The 18,610-nt window shown below is 42.7% G+C and overlaps 1 protein-coding gene across 1 annotated transcript in view; it reads left to right on the top strand.

Moving 5' to 3' along the window:
- Positions 1-13,865, top strand: part of LOC139407307 (E3 ubiquitin-protein ligase pellino homolog 2-like) — a 29,985-nt gene extending 16,120 nt beyond the window's left edge. The window contains exons 2-7 of the mRNA XM_071150981.1: positions 1,934-2,063; positions 2,186-2,287; positions 3,059-3,256; positions 3,563-3,748; positions 6,988-7,193; positions 9,846-13,865. Of these exons, the coding sequence (XP_071007082.1) occupies positions 1,934-2,063; positions 2,186-2,287; positions 3,059-3,256; positions 3,563-3,748; positions 6,988-7,193; positions 9,846-10,245 (1,222 nt within the window). The 3' untranslated portion in view covers positions 10,246-13,865. The remainder of the gene's footprint in view (positions 1-1,933; positions 2,064-2,185; positions 2,288-3,058; positions 3,257-3,562; positions 3,749-6,987; positions 7,194-9,845) is intronic.
- Positions 13,866-18,610: the final 4,745 nt, after the last annotated feature.

The following is an 18,610-nucleotide window of genomic DNA, read 5'->3' as shown; positions in this document are numbered from 1 at the left end:
TATATAGTGGAGGGAGAGAAGGGTGCGTTTCATAGTTTATAACCCATGTCTCTTCACAGGGGCGGGCCACTGATTGAGCAGAGCTCTAATCTTATGAAAACCCAATTCTCTCATTTGGAAGCTAAAATTACATTTAATCTTTTCACAAATAGTTTTATTTAAATTGCATTTAAATTGCACAACAATTCCATGTGAATCTGATAACTATAATGTGTAGACTTTCCCAGATACAGTTTGTCATCCTGTCATCAGTCATAATGTCTCAGATGACAACCGAACTGACATCATATTTATTAAGTACCAACGCATATTTTCAACTGGTTCTATTACCGAAATATGGTTCCTTTCCTTCCACTTGTTTGATGTTCCCAGACTCTCTATGTTTAACAAAGGCTATTCAAGAGTCCCTCAGTAGAGTCAGAGAGAGGGAAGGGAGAAAGGTATTTATGGAGGGGGGTCATAAACCTTACCCACAGACCAACGTCATGACACTAGTATGTTGACTTCTCCATTCATGTTGTTTTTAAGTTTTCACTGACTTTTCTTAGCAGATGTACAATCGTCGCAAATTGAATTATGGGGAGTTTCAGGCCCCGGAGTGAACATTATTGTGCACTCGCAAAGCCGACTAAAAACGAGGACTGATGGGCTTACGTTGAAAACATCCCTTGCTTGGCTAGTCATTTGGACCGCCCTCCAAGATGGTGACGGGGATTCCCCCAAGGGCATAAGGCAAGGGTAAGTGGACGAGGGTGTGTCTTTTTAAGTGTTTGGACCGCAGTCTTTCTGTATCCCTCTTCATGACCTTTGCCCTGTTCTCCTTCTGCCGCCCCCCTCTCTCCCTCATGTCCACCCCCTTTCTCTCTGCCCTCTCTCCCTGTATTTCTCTGCCCTCTCTTCCTGCTCTCTCATTCTGGTATATTTATCCTCTTTCTGCCCTCTCCCTGCCTTCTTCCTCCTCTCCCTTCTCCCTCAGCTCTGTCCTAATGTGACACAGGGTAATTGTACAGGTAGCAGTGTGTTCCCTTCAGCTTTCCTCTCTTCAGATCTCATGACAGGGCCGCCCTATTCTAACACTGGGAAATGGAAAGATATTGGTTTGTCTGGTCTGGTCTAACACTGGGAAAGGGAACGATCTTGGCTTTTCTAGTCAGGTCTGGTTTAGAACTTAAATTATTCTAATCGTCCAGGAAGAGTAGCTACAGCTTAGGGATGGAGGGAGAGAGAGCGGGAGAGTTGATTTGGAAGCAGAGTTGATGTCCCCTCACAAAGGGCTTTGTGCCCACTGGGCATCATCCGAATAGTCTTTAATAGGTACAATACCGCTGATTAGCTGAAAGCTAAAACCAGCATGCGGCCCTGTCTGTGAACTCCTAGCATGACAGCGCAGCTCCACTCTGTTGCCCAGGAAGCTAGAGACGATACACAAAGAGTTTAGGTTTGAACAATCAGCAGAGATGACAGCACTGTTCCACTTAGGCTAACGCTTACTCATCCACTCTTTCTCTTTCCATCTCTTGCTTGCTTACACACACACACACACACACACACACACACACACTGAATACAGTTTAATTGATATTTCTGTGTAAAGAGGGTTCACACAGTAACCGCACTATTCTAAGCGGCCTGTCAGTGAATTGGGCTCATGTTGTACTTACCAATGGATGAGCAGGCAGTTGTACAATACATTAGTTGTCTGTGAGGAATGAGTGGTGGGTGTGATAGGCTAGCATAATAAAAGGGATGTTTAATTATGTGGCAAAGTATGCCTACAGGCATCCAACTGCCAAAACAAAAGAGCCTAATGATCAGTATTGATTTGCGATATCAACTGTCTTCAATGATCACATGAGGTGAATGGGATACATGCGGTATTCCCTTTCGCTAATTATGTAGCCTCTCTGTGTACTTGTTTTTGTGTTCTCTGTAGGTACAATGGTTCTCTGCCCAGTGGGGACAGGGGGAGGAGGAAGAGCCGCTTCGCTCTGTACCGGAGGACCAAGGCCAACGGAGTCAAACCCAGCACTGTTCACATCCTCAACACAACACATGACAGCAAGGTGTGTGTGTGATGTTACCATAGTCTTCCTAAGGTGGGAAATTCTGTCCTCATGGTAACCTACAGTAAGAGTGGAAAGGGTAAAAGGATTGTTGCTGTGTCTGTGTCCGTGTGTGATTGCAGGCAGTCCACAGCAGAGGGCAGCACAGCATTTCCTTCACTCTGTCCCGCAACCAGACAGTGGTGGTGGAGTACTGCCACGACAACGACACTGACATGTTCCAGGTAAACACCACAACAAGGGTTTTATTTAGGCTAAATACCAGAATGATGCCAGCTTATCTAGAGAACACTGAGTTATTTGTCTTCCATAACCAGGAAGAACAGAAAGAGGTGTTGCTACCACTTTCCCTTTTTGAATAGATAATTGAATGACTTGGTTATTATTTATTGCTTCTGCTATGTGTATACCACGTCCTCCAGAGTTTTTATTGGATGCTTAATTTGGACTCGGAAGCTGGGTATACTCTGAACCATCAATGGGCTTGGAAATCCCACACCAAACCCCTTACTGTACTGAAAGAACCACATCACACATTACAACCGCAGGGGAACGTGATGAAGATTCAGTTCTGAAAAGATGTCTGTTGGTGACCAGCTGAGAACAGGGACCCAGATACATTCAAAGCATGGAGAGGGGTGTAGAACTATAAATACATGTACTTGTATCTTAAGTGTTTTATCACAGGTGGTTAATTTAATATGAGTAACTACACACAGCTTGAAAATAAATGTTGCTGGATGTTACTGCTATTTTTCTGTGAAAGATAAAGTATTGGTAAGTCATACGCACAACAGGATCCTTTAAGTCCTAATTAACAAGCTAAAGAAAAGCTCAAATCTTCAATAAAACGAAAATCATGTCTTCACATAAAATATTACTTTTAGCTACTAGTAGAGCAAAGGGCCTTAAAATTGCTTTCCAATCGAACCCTGTTCTGAACACAATAAAGATCCCATGTAATGTTTCTCTCCGTCTCACTCGTTTCCCTGCAGATTGGGCGCTCCACAGAAAGTCCAATAGACTTTGTTGTGACGGACACTTCAGGAGAGGGGAAGGAGGGTGAGGACCCCTCGGTGGCCCCCAGCACCATCTCCCGCTTCGCCTGCAGGGTGGTGTGTGAACGCAACCCCCCCTACACCGCACGCATCTATGCCGCTGGCTTCGACTCCTCCAAAAACATCTTCCTAGGGGTTAGTGTGTAGCACAGGCTCGGTAGAGAGACCAAATGGAGAGATGTATGGGCACAAACCCACCATCGCTGGACCAGACAGTTGGATGTCAGTTGAAAATAAGTTGGAGAAGAATCACACTTCGTTATGGCCAAATTCAATAGGCACAAACGAGTGTGTTCCTAGTGGACAGGTGCCGGCAGTACCTACCTACGTTTTCTCCCTCTGGGTGCCTACTGAATGCAATAGATTCAAATAACCAAGCTTCTGTTCTCTCTCGATTTTCTTCCTTTTCTTCTTCTTATTCATCATCTCCTCCTCCTTCAGGAGAAAGCCACTAAGTGGAAGAACCCGGATGGCCACATGGATGGTTTGACTACCAACGGGGTGCTGGTGATGCACCCTGAGGGCTTCCCTGAGGACAGCAGACAGGGTCTATGGAGGGAGATCTCTGTATGTGGGGACGTCTACGCCCTCCGAGAGACACGCTCCGGACCCAGCCGAGGAAAACTGGTCAGTACTTAAGCTACAAGAGGCACAACCAGAACTCTGCCCTAAATGGCACCCTATTCCATATATGTGACCCACCGGCTCGATTCGGTCTCATGTAGCGAAATTTGAAATTGTGTTTTTTACATTGGATAAAAATAGAGATTTAGAGCTACAAAATGGTATATCATACACTACAGTTGAGAAACAATGGGAAAGTAATTCTGCTTTGAAAGTTGATAAACTTGTAACCTCACTTTTGAGAAAATGGCCCTTGATTGTTTTGGTACCTACTGGCGAGCTCTTCTTTGTCTACACCCATTTAGCATCGTTAACACACTCTTAAGCTTTAGCCACACCCATCTCTGACCATTTTACTTGCACTAGCAGAGCTGGTTAGGCTGTTTTTATCTTATCCAGAGTGTTGGTGACTGCAACTGTGCTGCTGGCAACAATTTACTTACGCTTTTTTTTTTGCCAACGTTTACTGACACCGGCCATATTCAACGGGTGTTGGGCATTCGTAAATTCAGCAGTTATTCTGCACTCTGGCACACTCAGACGAGAGTGTTCTGAAATCGGAGTAGATGGCCAGAACAAATTTACCAGCTACGTCTATCGACAATTGTCTCAGTGACATCATAAACATTCTATGGAAAATAGTTACTTGCAAAGTGGAGTTTTTAGACATGTAGCTAGATAGCTAAACAATGGACCATAATCCCAACTCGTGACATTACTACCCTGCATGAATCTGCAGGTAGCTAACCTACCAGGTTCGACTTTCTGACAAAATTTGAAAGTTGAAATATCTGAAAAGGTAGACTCTTTAAAAAAAAAATATTTAACCTTTATTTAACTAGGCAAGTCAGTTAAGAACAAATTCTTATTTACAATGATGGCCTAGCAAAAGGCAAAAGGCCTCCTGTGTGGACGGGGGCCTGGGATAATAAAAAATACAATATAAATATAGGACAAAACACACATTACGACAAGAGAGACAACACTACATAAAGAGAGACCTAAGACGACAACATAGCAAGGTAGCAACACAACATAACAACAACATGGTAGCAACACAACATGGTAGCAGCATAAAACATGGTACAAACATTATTGGGCACAGACAATAGCACAAAGGGCAGAAGGTAGAGACAACAATAGAACTGTCAGTAAGGGTGTCCATGATTGATTCTTTGAATGAAGAGATTGAGACAATACTGTCCAGTTTGAGTGTTTGTTGCAGCTCGTTACAGTTGCTAGCTGCAGCGAACTGAAAAGAGGAGCGACCCAGGGATGTGTGCTTTGGAGACCTTTAACAGAATGTGACTGGCAGAACAGGTGTTCTATGTGGAGGATGAGGGCTGCAGTAGAAATTTCAGATGTGGGTAGTGAGGCCTAAGAGGGTTTTAGAAATAGGCATCAACCAGTAGGTCTTGCGACGGGTATACAGAGATTACCAGTTTACAGAAGAGTATAGAGTGCAGTGATGTGTCCTATAAGGAGCATTGGTGGTAAATCTGATGGCCGAATGGTTTAGAACATCTAGCCGCTCGAGAGCACCCTTACCTTCCAATCTATAAATTATGTATCCGTAATCTAGCATAGGTAGAATGGTCATCTGAATCAGGGTTAGTTTGGCATCTGGGGTGAAAGAGGAGCGATTACGATAGAGGAAACCAAGTCTCGAATTAACTTAAACCTACAGCTTTGATATGTGCTGAGAGAAGGACAGTGTACTATCTAGCCATACTCCCGAGTACTTGTATGAGGTGACTACCGCAAGCTCTGAACTAGAGGTCGACCGATTATGATTTTTCAAAGCCGATACCGATTTATTGGAGGACCAAAAGAAACGATACCGATTAATTGGCCGATTTCCACAAAAAATATATATATATTTGTAATAATGACAATTACAACAATACTGAATTAACACTTATTTTAACTTAATATAAAACATCAATAAAATCAATTTAGCCTCAAATAAATAATGAAACATGTTCAATTTGGTTTAAATAATGCAAAAACAAAGTGTTGGAGAAGAAAGTAAAAGTGCAATATGTGCCATGTAAAAAAGCTAACGTTTAAGTTCCTTGCTCAGAACATGAGAACATATGAAAGTTGGTGGTTCCTTTTAACATGAGACTTCAATATTCCAAGGTAAGAGGTTTTAGGTTGTAGTTAATATAGTATTTATAGGACTATTTCTCTCTATACTATTTGTATTTCATATACCTTTGACTATTGGATGTTCTTATAGGCACTATAGTATTGCCAGTGTAACAGTATAGCTTCCGCTTCCCCCCACCCCTACCTGGGCACATAGACAACAGCCACACTCGAAGTATCGTTACCTATCGCTCCACAAAAGCCGCGGCCCTTGCAGCGCAAGGGGAATAACTACTCCAAATCTAAAAGCGAGTGACGTTTGAAACAGTATTAGCGCACACCCAGCTAACTAGCTAGCCATTTCACATTGGTTACACCAGCCATTAGGCTGATAGGCTTGAAGTCATAAACAGCGCTGTGCTTGCGAAGAGCTGCTGGCAAAACGCACGAAAGTGCTGTTTGAATGAATGATTACGGGCCTGCTGCTGCTCAGTCAGACTGCTCTATCAAATCAGACTTAATTATAACATAATAACACACAGAAATACAAGCCTTTGGTCATTAATATGATCGAATCCGGAAACTATCATTTCGAAAACAAAACGTCTATTATTTCAGTGAAATACGGAACCGTTCGGTATTTTATCTAACGGAAGGCATCCCTATATAAATATTCTTGTTACATTGCACAACCTTCAATGTATGTCATAATTATGTATAATTCTGGCAAATTAGTTCGCAATGAGCCAGGCAGCCCAAACTGTTGCAAATACCCTGACTCTGCGTGCAATGAACGCAAGAGAAGTGACACAATTTCACCTGGTTAATATTGCCTACTAAACTGGATCAGTAGTTATAACTAGTGATTATGATGGCTTGTTTTTTATAAGATAAGTTTAATGCTAGCTAGCAATTTACCTTGGCTTCTACTGCATTTGCGTAACAGGCAGGCTACCTGTGGAGTGCAATGGTTAGAGCGTTGGACTAGTTAACTGTGCGTTTGCAAGATTGGACCCCTGGGCTGACAAGGTGAAAATTTGTCATTCTGCCCCTGAACAAGGCAGTTAACCCACAGTTCCTAGGCAGTCATTGAAAATAAGAATGTGTTCTTAACTGACTTGCCTAGCTAAATAACAGGTATTTTCCCTCAGGCGGAGGGAGAAAGCAGTGCCCTTCGTGATGGTTCTCTGGTGGACCTGTGTGGAGCCACTCTGCTGTGGCGTACTGGAGAGGGCCTGCTCCGCGCTCCCACCCTCCGCCACCTGGAGGCACTGCGACAGGAGCTCAACGCTGCCCGGCCACAGTGTCCTGTAGGCCTCAGTACCCTGGCCTTCCCCAGCTTGCCACGCAGCCATAGGTTAGTAATATGCACAGTGATGTAGTGGAGGGTAAATGGAGTTCACACACCTTTTTTTGGCGCAGGGGTTTACCCACCATTTGTGGAAAAATACATTGAAAGTATAGGGAGTGTTTATTTATTTCAATTTAGTGGGTAGATTATCTTTAATATTGCAGATAGATTGTGGCTTCTATCAATGTAATTGCCTGCATCATTTCCAATTCCCCCAAATATTTTATTTTGTATATAGAGTTCCAGTAAAAAGTTTGGTCACACCTACTCACTCGTTCAAGGGTTTTTCTTTCTTTTTACTATTTTCTACATTGTAGAATAATAGTGAAGACATCAAAACTTTGAAATAACACATATGGAATCATGTAGTAACCAAGAAAGTGTTAAACAAATTAAAATATATTTTAGATTATTCAAAGTAGCCACCCTTTGCCTAGATGACAGCTTTGTATACTCTTGGCATTTTCTCAGCCAGCTTCATGAGGTAAGTCACCTGGAATGCATTTAAATTAATACGTGTGCCTATTTAAAAGTTAATTTGTGGAATTTTTTTCCTTAATGCGTTTGAGCCAATCAGTTGTGCTATCATTGGGTTTACTTGATAGCTACCTACACAAATAGCTAGCCAGAACAAAGTGTTAAAAAGATATTCATTTAAAAAGATTAAAAGCAATACAAATAAGTTATCCACAAGGTGGTGTACAGAAGATAGCCCTATTTGGTTAAATACCAAGTCCATAATATGGCAAGAACAGCTCAAACAAGCAAAGAGAAACAACAGTCCATCATTGCTTTAAAACATGAAGGTCAGTCAAATAAAAGCTTCACAGAGTTCAAATAACAGACACATCAACATCAACTGTTCAGAGGAGAATGCGTGAATCAGGCCATCATGGTCCAATTGCTGCAAAGAAACCACTACTAAATAACACCAATAAGAAGAAGAGACTTTCTTGGGCCAAAAAACACGAGCAATGGACATTAGACCGGTGGAGGAAATCTGTCCTTTGGTCTGATGAGTCCAAATTTGATATTTTTGGTTCCAACCGCCGTGTCTTTGTGAGACGCAGAGTAGGTGAACGGATGATCTCTGCATGTGTGGTTCCCACCGTGGAGCATGGAGGAAGAGGTGTGATGGTGACACTGTCAGTGATATATTTAGAATTCACTTAACCAGCATGGATACCGCAGCATTTTGCAGCGATACGCCATCCCATCTTAGTGGGGCTGTCATTTTTTTAAAAACAGGACAATGACCCAAAACACACCTCCAGGCTGTGTAAGGCCTATTTGACTAAGAAGGAGAGTAATTGAGTGGTGCATCAGATGACCTGGCCTCCACAATCACCTGACCTCAACCCAATTGAGATGGTCTGCGATGAGTTGGATTGCAGAATGAAGGAAAAGCAGCCAACAAGTGCTCAGCATATGTGGGAACTCCTACAAGACAAATAAAATCTCAAATATAAAATCTATTTAGATTTGTTTAACACTTTTGGTTACTACATGTGTTATTTCATACTTTTGATGTCTTCGCTATTATTCTACAGTGTAGAAAATAGTAAAAAATAAAGAAAATCCTTGAATGAGTAAGTGTGTCAACTTTTGACTGGTAGTGTAGGTCAGGATATTAAAGCCTCCATATATCCACTAGTTCCTATATATCCATGGTATTTTGTGATTTCCTTAAGTACATGAGGGTAATCGTTTGTAGTGTGATTTCCTTTACAGCCCATTAAAGTATTTAAAACCGTATTATAGTCTCCCACCATAATAACAGGCATTGCATGTAGGCTTGATAAATTAATTTTTAAGAAGCTTCGATCATCATTATTTGGACTGTATAGATTAATGAGCCAAATCTGTTTATGGTCCAATAACATATTTAAAAGAATCCTTCTACCTTTCGGATCTGTTTTGTACAGTTTGCTCAATTGGATCAAAATTATTGTTAATAAATATCATCACCAAGTATAGGGAGTGTTAGTTGATTCACTCTGTACGGTGATCAGAGTTAACCCACCTACTTTTTTTTTTTTTTACCACTACATTACAACACCCACACACAAACACACAGGGGTTATAGCCTATCGGTCAAAGTGTTGGGCCTGTAACCGAAAGGTTTGAATCCCTGAGCCGACAAGGTGAACAATCTGTGTATGTGCCCTTGAGCAAGGCACTTAACCCTAATTGCGCCTTGGTCTCCGTTAATAATGGCAGATACCCCACTCCAAGGGGATATGCAAAAATATATATCTAAGTCACAAATGCGTATTAAGAAACCCTTGTACTTGTGTGAAATAGGACAAATATAAGCACCCACAATTACTATTATTATTACTACACACTGCTACACTAGTAGCTCAACACTTCCTGGCCCGTAGGCCTCAGTAAGCAGCCACAGATGGGTAGCTACTAAACAGTGGTACACTAGGAGCTATACCTATTCATAAGTTGCCCCTATCTACTGTTACAGTGATCAGGTGCAAATTCAACCTTGAGCATGACACAACATGACCCAATTCCAAATCTGATTTTATCCCATGTAATCTATTTATAGCTATTTTGCAATATAATATAACTACTACCAAAAACAAATAAAAATGATGCTTTGAGTTTGATAAAAGCTAAAACCAAGTTGTTGTCATTTCCCCCCAGTCTGGAGGAGCGCCAGCCCTGGGTCTACCTCACCTGTGGACATGTGCATGGCCACCATGACTGGGGCCAGCGTCCGGAGCGCCGGGAGGAGGGAGGAGAAGAGGGGGAGGAAGGGATCACAACGGTCCGCCGGGAGTGCCCTCTATGCAGGAGCGTAGGGCCCTACGTGCCCCTGTGGCTGGGGTGTGAGCCCGCCGTGTACGTGGATGCTGGAGCTCCCACATATGCGTTTGTACCCTGCGGCCACGTTTGTTCGGAGAGGACAGCCAAGTATTGGGCGGATACCCCACTGCCTCATGGGACACACGCCTTCCGGCCCACCTGTCCCTTCTGTTCTGCTCCTCTCAGCAGCACCCCACAGGGCTGGACACGCCTCATCTTCCAGGGCCCTATCGACTAGCTCGGGCCCCCGGGAATGGAGACCACAACTACTACGCAAACGTGGAACCAACCATGTCACTAAGCCAAGGGCCCAATCCTAACTTGAGATAATAGTGCAGAACTAACGTGAATATTTCTTCCATTTACACTGCATCCTTGATGTATGATTTTAGACAAGTGCGTGTAACTTAAACATCTTTGTAAATCATGCGTTGATGTCAGTTTAGGATCTGTGTGGAAGTTTAAGTTAGACTCACGTTTCTCTCAAGGTAAGATTTTGTCCATAACAGAACCTCACTTCAAAAGCAATAAGAACTCCACTATAGCAAAGCATTACACTCATAGATAAGCTAGTTGTTCCGTTAGTCATCCATGTTTCCAGTTGTCTCTTCAGACATGGCTGAATGTTGTCTGCAGCTCAAGGGCTAAACCTGGGGTATGTTGAAGTCACTGGATGTTCATATTTAATGGTTTCCTGAAAATAATGGTTAATGGTTTCCCTCTCAGCCTAATTTTGAACCAACAATGTAATGATGCTTTCAAAGTTTTTGATTGAATATTCCATTTGACAAAATTTGAATCTTTCTGAAAACAAAACATTGTAATATTGTGAAGCGGTTCACCTCGCAATTACCAATAACTTACTCTATAGTAGCAAAGATAAGTGATGTTTGTGAACATTCTGCAGTTTGACCACACCTCAGGTTGGGAACCAGTCAGACAGACAAGGTCTTTGCCATGTGACAATATAGCAGAAAGATCAAAGGCTGTGACCGAAGGTAACCTCATAAGACAACAGTTTTTCAATTAAAATGTAACTATTTTATTACAATTGGGGATGTTTGGGATGGGTTAGGATTTTATTTAGATGTTAAGATACAACTATTTTTTTATCTTGAGTATTGTTTTTAGTTAAATGTGATTTGTCAATGTAAGTGTTTTCTATATGTGTATGATGATTATTATTATGTGTGTTCGATGAAACTGGGAGAGCTTGTGAGTGTGAGAAAATTGCCAACACTGTGTCACACAACCATAAAAAATTGCCCAGACAATGAATGTAGCCAAATACTCAGGCTATACTAGCTTAGCCTTCCAATGTGCTCGTATTGAATGGTTCTATATTATGCTACTATTTTTTTATCTAAACATTGTGATATAGCTGGAACATTTCAAATTGCTTCAAGAAGATGAACCCGTTAAATAACATACCTACACTACTTCTCGTTTATCTTGCATGAACACACACACACACACATCTTGCACTGTGGATTGCCAAACCTTGCATTTATGCTAAATTGTACACAGTGTTACATGTTAATTATACACGGTACTAAATGCCTCAAGTGAAAAGAAATGCTGGCGAAGTGAGCAGTCCAACAGGAATCTATAATTTAAACATGTTCTTTCCCATATAAGAAATGTACACGCCTACTCAGCTGCTATTCAGGGACAGAGAACATGCAGCAGAACCGACATGATGTAGTTATCTAGAATAGAGATAATCGTGTCAGCTCTATATTACCTTTCTATGATGTATTAACTTTTTCAGGTTTACAGCCGTCAGTCCTCCGCACACTACCATGCTGTATTTGATATACACTGTATATACAAAAATATGTGGACACACCTTGAAATTAGTGGATTTGGGGGCCGCTGAAGTGCGTAAAAATCAACTGTCCTCGGTTGCAACACTCACTACCGATTGCCAAACTGCCTCTGGAAGCAATGTCAGCACAAGAACTGTCTTCGTCGGGAGCTTCATGAAATAGGTTTCCATGGCCAAGCAGCCGCACACAAGCCTAAGATCACCATGCGCAATGCCAAGCGTTGGCTGGAGTGGTGTAAAGCTTGCCACCATTGGACTCTGGAGCAGTGGAAACGCATTCTCTGGAGCATCTGGCAGTCTGATGGATGAATCTGCGTTTGGCGGATGCCAGGAAAACGCTACCTGCCCGAATGCATCATGCCAACTGTAAAGTTTGGTGGAGGAGTAATAATAGTCTGGGGCTGTTTTTCATGGTTTGGGCTATGCCCCTTAGTTCCAGTGAAGGGGAATTTGAACGCTACCGCATACAATGACATTCTAGATGAATATGTGCTTCCAACCTTGCTGCAATAGTTTGGGAAGGCCCTTTCCTGTTTTAGCATGAAAAAGAGAGGTCCATGCAGAAATGGTTTGTTGAGATAGGTGTGGAAGAACTTGACTGGCCTGCACAGAGCCCTGACCTCAACCCCATCGAACACCTTTGTGATGAATTGGAACGCCGACTGCGAGCCTGGCCTAATCGCCTAACATTAGTGCCTGACCTCACTAATGCTCTTGTGGCTGAATGGAAGTCCCTGCAGCAATGTTCCAACATCTTGTGGAATGCCTTCCCAGAAGAGTGGAGGCTGTTATAGCCACAAAGGAGGGACCAACTCCATATTAATGCCCATGTTTTTGGAATGAGTTGTTCGATGAGCAGGTGTCCACATACTTTTGGTAGTGTAGTGTGTATTGGGTAATATTACCAATGGGTAAAGATAGAAGCACTTCAGGATGTTACAACCAATCAGGACGTCTTCCGAGTTCAGTTGTTAAAAGAACAACCTTCTCTTCCTCAGTGCCAGTGTTTTCACCAAACCGATTGTCTATTAGCTCAGGTTTAGAATACCCAGAGTTTGCCCACGGGGCAGCACAGGACACTCTGCTACAGTAAGCTAGTAGTAGACAAGATTTTGGATGGTCATTTATTTCATGGCCACATTGAAAGAGTTGCAACGTTAGAGAACATTCCGATAAGAATACATTGTTTAGAAATACATGAATGGTGAGTCATGTCATTCGGTAAAGTCCATTTCTGTTTGCAACATTCGGTAAAACATTATTACCTCTTTTAATAGGCCCCATTTACTGCACCTTTCAATATTTCTCAAGACCTTAGTACAGGGGTGGGTGATCTCAGACCTGGTCTGAGATCAGTCTGATGACTTCCATATCCGGGTAATAATACAGTTACCCAGTCCCTCAGGGGTTGTGGTGGAACAAGGATTTTTTTTTAAGTCAGGATTTTTTTTAAAGTCAGTTACATTTCTGTTACCTACCCCGTTAAAATAGCCAAAATCTCCATTTGCCCCAGTCCACGGGATATTCTGCTATTGAACGTGCCAATTCTTAAATGTAGGCCTATTATTATGATATAGCAGGTGAATGAAATAATGTTTGCCCAGACTTTTGTCATATTTTATTGTTTTATATCCTTTTTGTTCTGGGTTATTTTATCCATTTGTTTTTTCTCTTCTGATTTATTCTCCCATTGCGCCCCAGAGTCTGTATAAGTCACTCCTAACGACGGGTCCATGGTCAGATATCGTTTCAGTCCCTCTAATGCTTCATTCTGGAATTGGGGTGAGCATAATCTGATCCTAGATCTGTTAAGAGGAATTTATTAAACCAACATTAAACCATTTTTCTATCTGTTTATCCCCACCTCGCAGATTACCTTTGATTTGTAAGGTCCTGTTAACCTCACAACTATTACTCTGGAGCGACCAAAACTCTAAATGCTTATGAAGTGCTTTGCCTCTTACTTCACTGTAATCCTGGGGTGCACAGACAATCACTGTACACACGTCAATAAACCTGTTTTAAAACTAGACTGTCTGTCTGTTTACTGACTGGAAGGGGATGAGATTAAGGTTTGGGGGTCATGAATGTCAAAAGGAATAGCTGTTCTCCCCTTAACATCAGAAGCCTCCTCCGTAAGTTTGTTTTACTCACTGCTTTAGCACACTCCGCCAACCCTGATGTCCTTGTCGTGTCTGAATCCTGGCTTAGGAAGGCCACCAAAAATTCTGAGATTTCCATACCCAACTACAACATTTTCTGTCAACATAGAACTGCCAAAGGGGGAGGAGTTTCAATCTACCGCAGAGATAGCCTGCAAAGTTCTGTCATTCTTTTTAGGTCTATGCCCAAACAGTTCGAACTTCTAATTTAAAAAATGAATCTCTCCAGAAATAAGTCTCTCACTGTTGCTGCCTGTTATCGACCCCCCACCCTCTGTTCCCAGTTGTGCCCTGGACACCATATGTGAATTGATCGCCCCCAATCTAGCTTCAGAGTTTGTTCTGTTAGGTGACCTAAACTGGGATATGCTTAACACCCCGGCAGTCCTACAATCTAAGCTAGATGCCCTCAATCTCACACAAATCATCAAGGAACCCACCAGGTACAACCCTAAATCCGTAAACATGGGCACCCTCATGACATTATCCTGACCACCTTGCCATCCATATACACCTCTGCTGTTTTCAATCAGGATCTCAGGGATCACTGCCTGTATCCTCTATGGGTCCGCAGTCAAACGACCACCCCTCATCACTGTCAAACGCTCCCTAGAACACTTCTGCGAACAGGCCTTTCTTATCGACCTGGCCTGGGTATCCTGGAAGGATATTGACCTCATCCCGTCAGTCGAGGATGCCTAGTCGTTGTTTAAAAGTAATTTCCTCATCTTAGATAAGCATGCCCCTTTCAAAAAAATGCAGAACTAAGAACAGATATAGCCATTGGTTCACTCCAGACCTGACTGCCCTTGACCAGCACAAAAACATCATGTGGCGGACTGCAATAGCATCGAATAGTCCCCGCGATATGCAACTGTTCAGGGACGTCAGGGACCAATACACGCAGTCAGTCAGGAAAGCAAAGGCTAGCTTTTTCAAGCAGAAATTTGCATCCTGTAGCTCTACCTCCAAAAAGTTTTGGGACACTGTAAAGTCCATGGAGAACAAGAGCACCTCCTCCCAGCTGCCCACTGCACTGAGGTTAGGTAACACGGTCACCACCGATAAATCCATGATAATCAAACATTTCAATAAGCAGTTCTCTACGGCTGGCCATGCCTTCCTCCTGGCTACGCCAACCGCGAGTAACAGCTCCACCCCCCCCCCCCCCCCTCCCGCAGCTACTCGCCCGAGCCTCCCCAGATTCCCCTTCACTCAAATCCAGATAGCAGATGTTCTGAAATAGCTTTAAAATCTGAACCTGTACAAATCAGCTGGGCTAGACAATCTGGATCCTCTATTTCTAAAACTATCCACCTCCATTGTTGCAACCCCTTTTACCAGCCTGTTCAACCTCTCTTTCGTATCGTCCAAGATCTCTTAAGATTGGAAAGCTGCTGCGGTTATCCCCCTCTTCAAAGAGGGTGACGCTCTAGACCCAAACTGCTATATATGTATATCTATCCTACCCTGCCTCTCTAAAGTCTTCGAAAGCCAAGTTAATAAACAGATCACAGACCATTTCGAATCCCACCGTACCTTCTCCGCTGTGCAATCCAGTTTCCGAGCCGGTCACGGGTGCACCTCAGCCACGCTCAAGGTCCTAAACGATATCATAACCGCCATCGATAAGAGACAGTACTGTGCAGCCGTCTTCATCGACCTGGCCAAGGCTTTCGACTCTGTCAATCACCGTATTCTTATCGGCAGACTAAACAGCCTTGGTTTGTCTAATGACTGCCTCGCCTGGTTCACCAACTACTTTGCAGGCAGAGTTCAGTGTGTCAAATTGGAGGGCAGTTGTCCAGACCTCTGGCAGTCTCTATGGGGATACCACAGGGTTAAATTCTCGGGCCGACTCTTTTCTCTGTATATATCAATGATGTCGCTCTTGCTGCGGGTGATTCCCTGATCCACCTCTACGCAGACAACACCATTCTGTCTACTTCTGGCCCTTCCTTAGACACAGTGCTAACTAACCTCCAAACGAACTTCAATGCCATACAACACTCCTTTCGTGGCCTCTAACGGCTCTTAAACACTAGTAAAACCAAATGCATGCTTTTCAACCATTCGCTGCCCGCACCCGCCCGCCCGACTAGCATCACCACCCTGGGCGGTTCGACCTAGAATATGTGGACAGCTATAAATACCTAGGTTGTCTGGCTAGACTGTAAGCTTTCCTTCCAGACTCATATTAAACATCTCCGATCCAAAATCAAAGCCTCCTTCACTCATGCCACCAAACTTACCCTAGTAAAACCGACTATCCTACCGATTCTCGACTTCAGTGATTTCATCTTCAAAATAGCTTCCAATACTCTACTCAGCAAACTGGATGCAGTCTATCACAGTGCCATCCGTTTTGTTACCAAATCACCTTATACCACCCACCACTGCGACCTGTATGCTCTAGTCAGCTGGCCCTCGCTACATATTCGTCGCCAGACCCACTGGCTTGGGTCATCTATAGGTCTATGCTAGGTAAAGCTCTGCCTTATCTCAGCTCACTGGTCACGATAACAACACCCACCCGTAGCACATGTTCCAGCAGGTATATCTCATTGATCATCCCCAAAGCCAACACCCCATTTGGCCGCCTTTCCTTCCAGTTCTCTGCTGCCAGTGACTGGAACGAATTGCAAAAATCGCTGAAGCTGGAGAATTATATTTCCTTCACCAACTTTAAACATCAGCTATCTGAGCAGCTAACCGATCGCCGCAGCTGTACACAGTCCATCTGTAAATAGCCCAGCCAATCTACCTACCCCATCCCCATACTGTTTTTATTTACTTTTCTGCTCTTTTGCACACCAGTATCTCTACTTGTACATCATCATCTGCTCATTTATCACTCCAGTGTTCATCTGCTAAATTGTAATTCTTCGCTACTATGGCCTATTTATTGCCTACCTCATGCCTTTTGCACACACTGTATATAGACTTTCTTTTTTTCTACTGTGTCATTGACTTGTTTACTGTATTATTGGCTTGTTTATTGCTTATTCCATGTCATTCCATGTGTAACTCTTGTTGTCTGTGTCACACTGCTTTGCTTTATCTTGGCCAGGTCGCAGTTGTAAATGAGAACTTGTTCTCAACTAGCCTACCTGGTTAAATAAAGGTGAAATAAAAAATGTTTTTAAATAAACATTTTCATTTGAATATCATTATTTTACCCTTCTATCACATGGGCTGGAGCTCCCAGATTCTGGTGAGTGTGACTGTCTTTGTCTGCACTAATTATATTAATAGTGGAAATGGGATATCTAGAGAATATACCTGTATGAGTTGACTATTAAGAAAATATTTGAGGATGACTTGACTGAAGTTTGTGCCTGAGACATCAAATGGTGACCCTATATGTGTTTTCCACCCAGACCACCAGGGGGCAGCCTCTGTTAACTCCGACTGAGGCCATCAGCTCATCGGTTGGGTTCATCTGCTTAGCGGCGTATGCATCAACCAATGGCTGCATGCCGTGTCATTGACTGACAAATTGCCATAACATATGATGTGGTTAGCTGATATGTAAAATACCTATCCAGGCATTGTAAGATCTGACAGGCGTCAGCAACGCTTGGGTAGAGGAATGCATCCACAATCTCCATCATATAAGGGTTGCTCTTGTGTTGCATCACCTCTTCAACTCATCTCACTGATTAGAATGAGTCATTCTGACTGCCTTAAGTATACAACCCTAACCCAGATAAGACGCTATGCTACTTTACTCGTAATAATAGAACTACCTCGATATGAAGATAAAGGTTTAGGAAGAGATGAGACAGTTTGTTCTTTGGATGCCCGAAAACTCAGAAAGAACCTGCTGACTGTTACGTAAAAGTTTGTTCAGAAATTATTTCACTTTTCAACTGAAGAGGAGACTGTTTTTTCCCCCCTTAAAAAGATTATGAAGCCTATTTCATGGGTATCTTAGTGACACAGAGTATTTCACCTCATCCTCCATAGAGAGAGAGAAAGAGGAGGGAGAGGAGAGAGAAAGATAGTTTCTGTGAGATCCAAAGAGCTAGCTGTTCAGAGTTTGTTGGTGGGTCATTTCCTGGGAAGCAGCTTGAGTACACATTCATATTGACTATGAGTACACATTAATATTCATTATTAGGAAGGTGTTCTAAATGTTTTATACACTCAGTGTATATTCCAAATATGAACTGGTTTGCCAAAATTCTTCAGGAGGGGACCCTCTTCTCTTGTCACTGTGTCAGCAAACTGTTTTCATTAGAACTGATCTGAGAGAGCAGAAACCTTAATACTGTTCTATAATACAGTGCAGATACAAGCTGAACTCAATTATTTTATTGTATAACAGTAACATATATAATTGAACAGTAATTACCTTTATTTTCATGTGCAATACTGATGGCCAGACTGTGTGTGTGTGACTGGGTATGTGTGTTCATGTCAGTAACTCGTGGGTGTGTGTGTGGGTGTGTGTGTGTCAGAAAATCAGGCGTGATGGAGATGGAGGCAGGGTTTAGTCAAACAGTTTCAATTCTATGAGGAGGGATTTCTAGGTTTTGATCTTGGCTAATTAACTTGGAGCCCTCAATGGCACAACTGGGTATTTGTGACAGGGAAGTTTGAAGGGGACT

Source organism: Oncorhynchus clarkii, chromosome 4 (genome assembly GCF_045791955.1).
Source record: "Oncorhynchus clarkii lewisi isolate Uvic-CL-2024 chromosome 4, UVic_Ocla_1.0, whole genome shotgun sequence".
Classification (NCBI taxonomy): Eukaryota; Metazoa; Chordata; class Actinopteri; order Salmoniformes; family Salmonidae; genus Oncorhynchus; species Oncorhynchus clarkii.
Note: the sequence above shows the minus strand (reverse complement) of the source record. Positions and strands in the feature narration are given on the sequence as shown.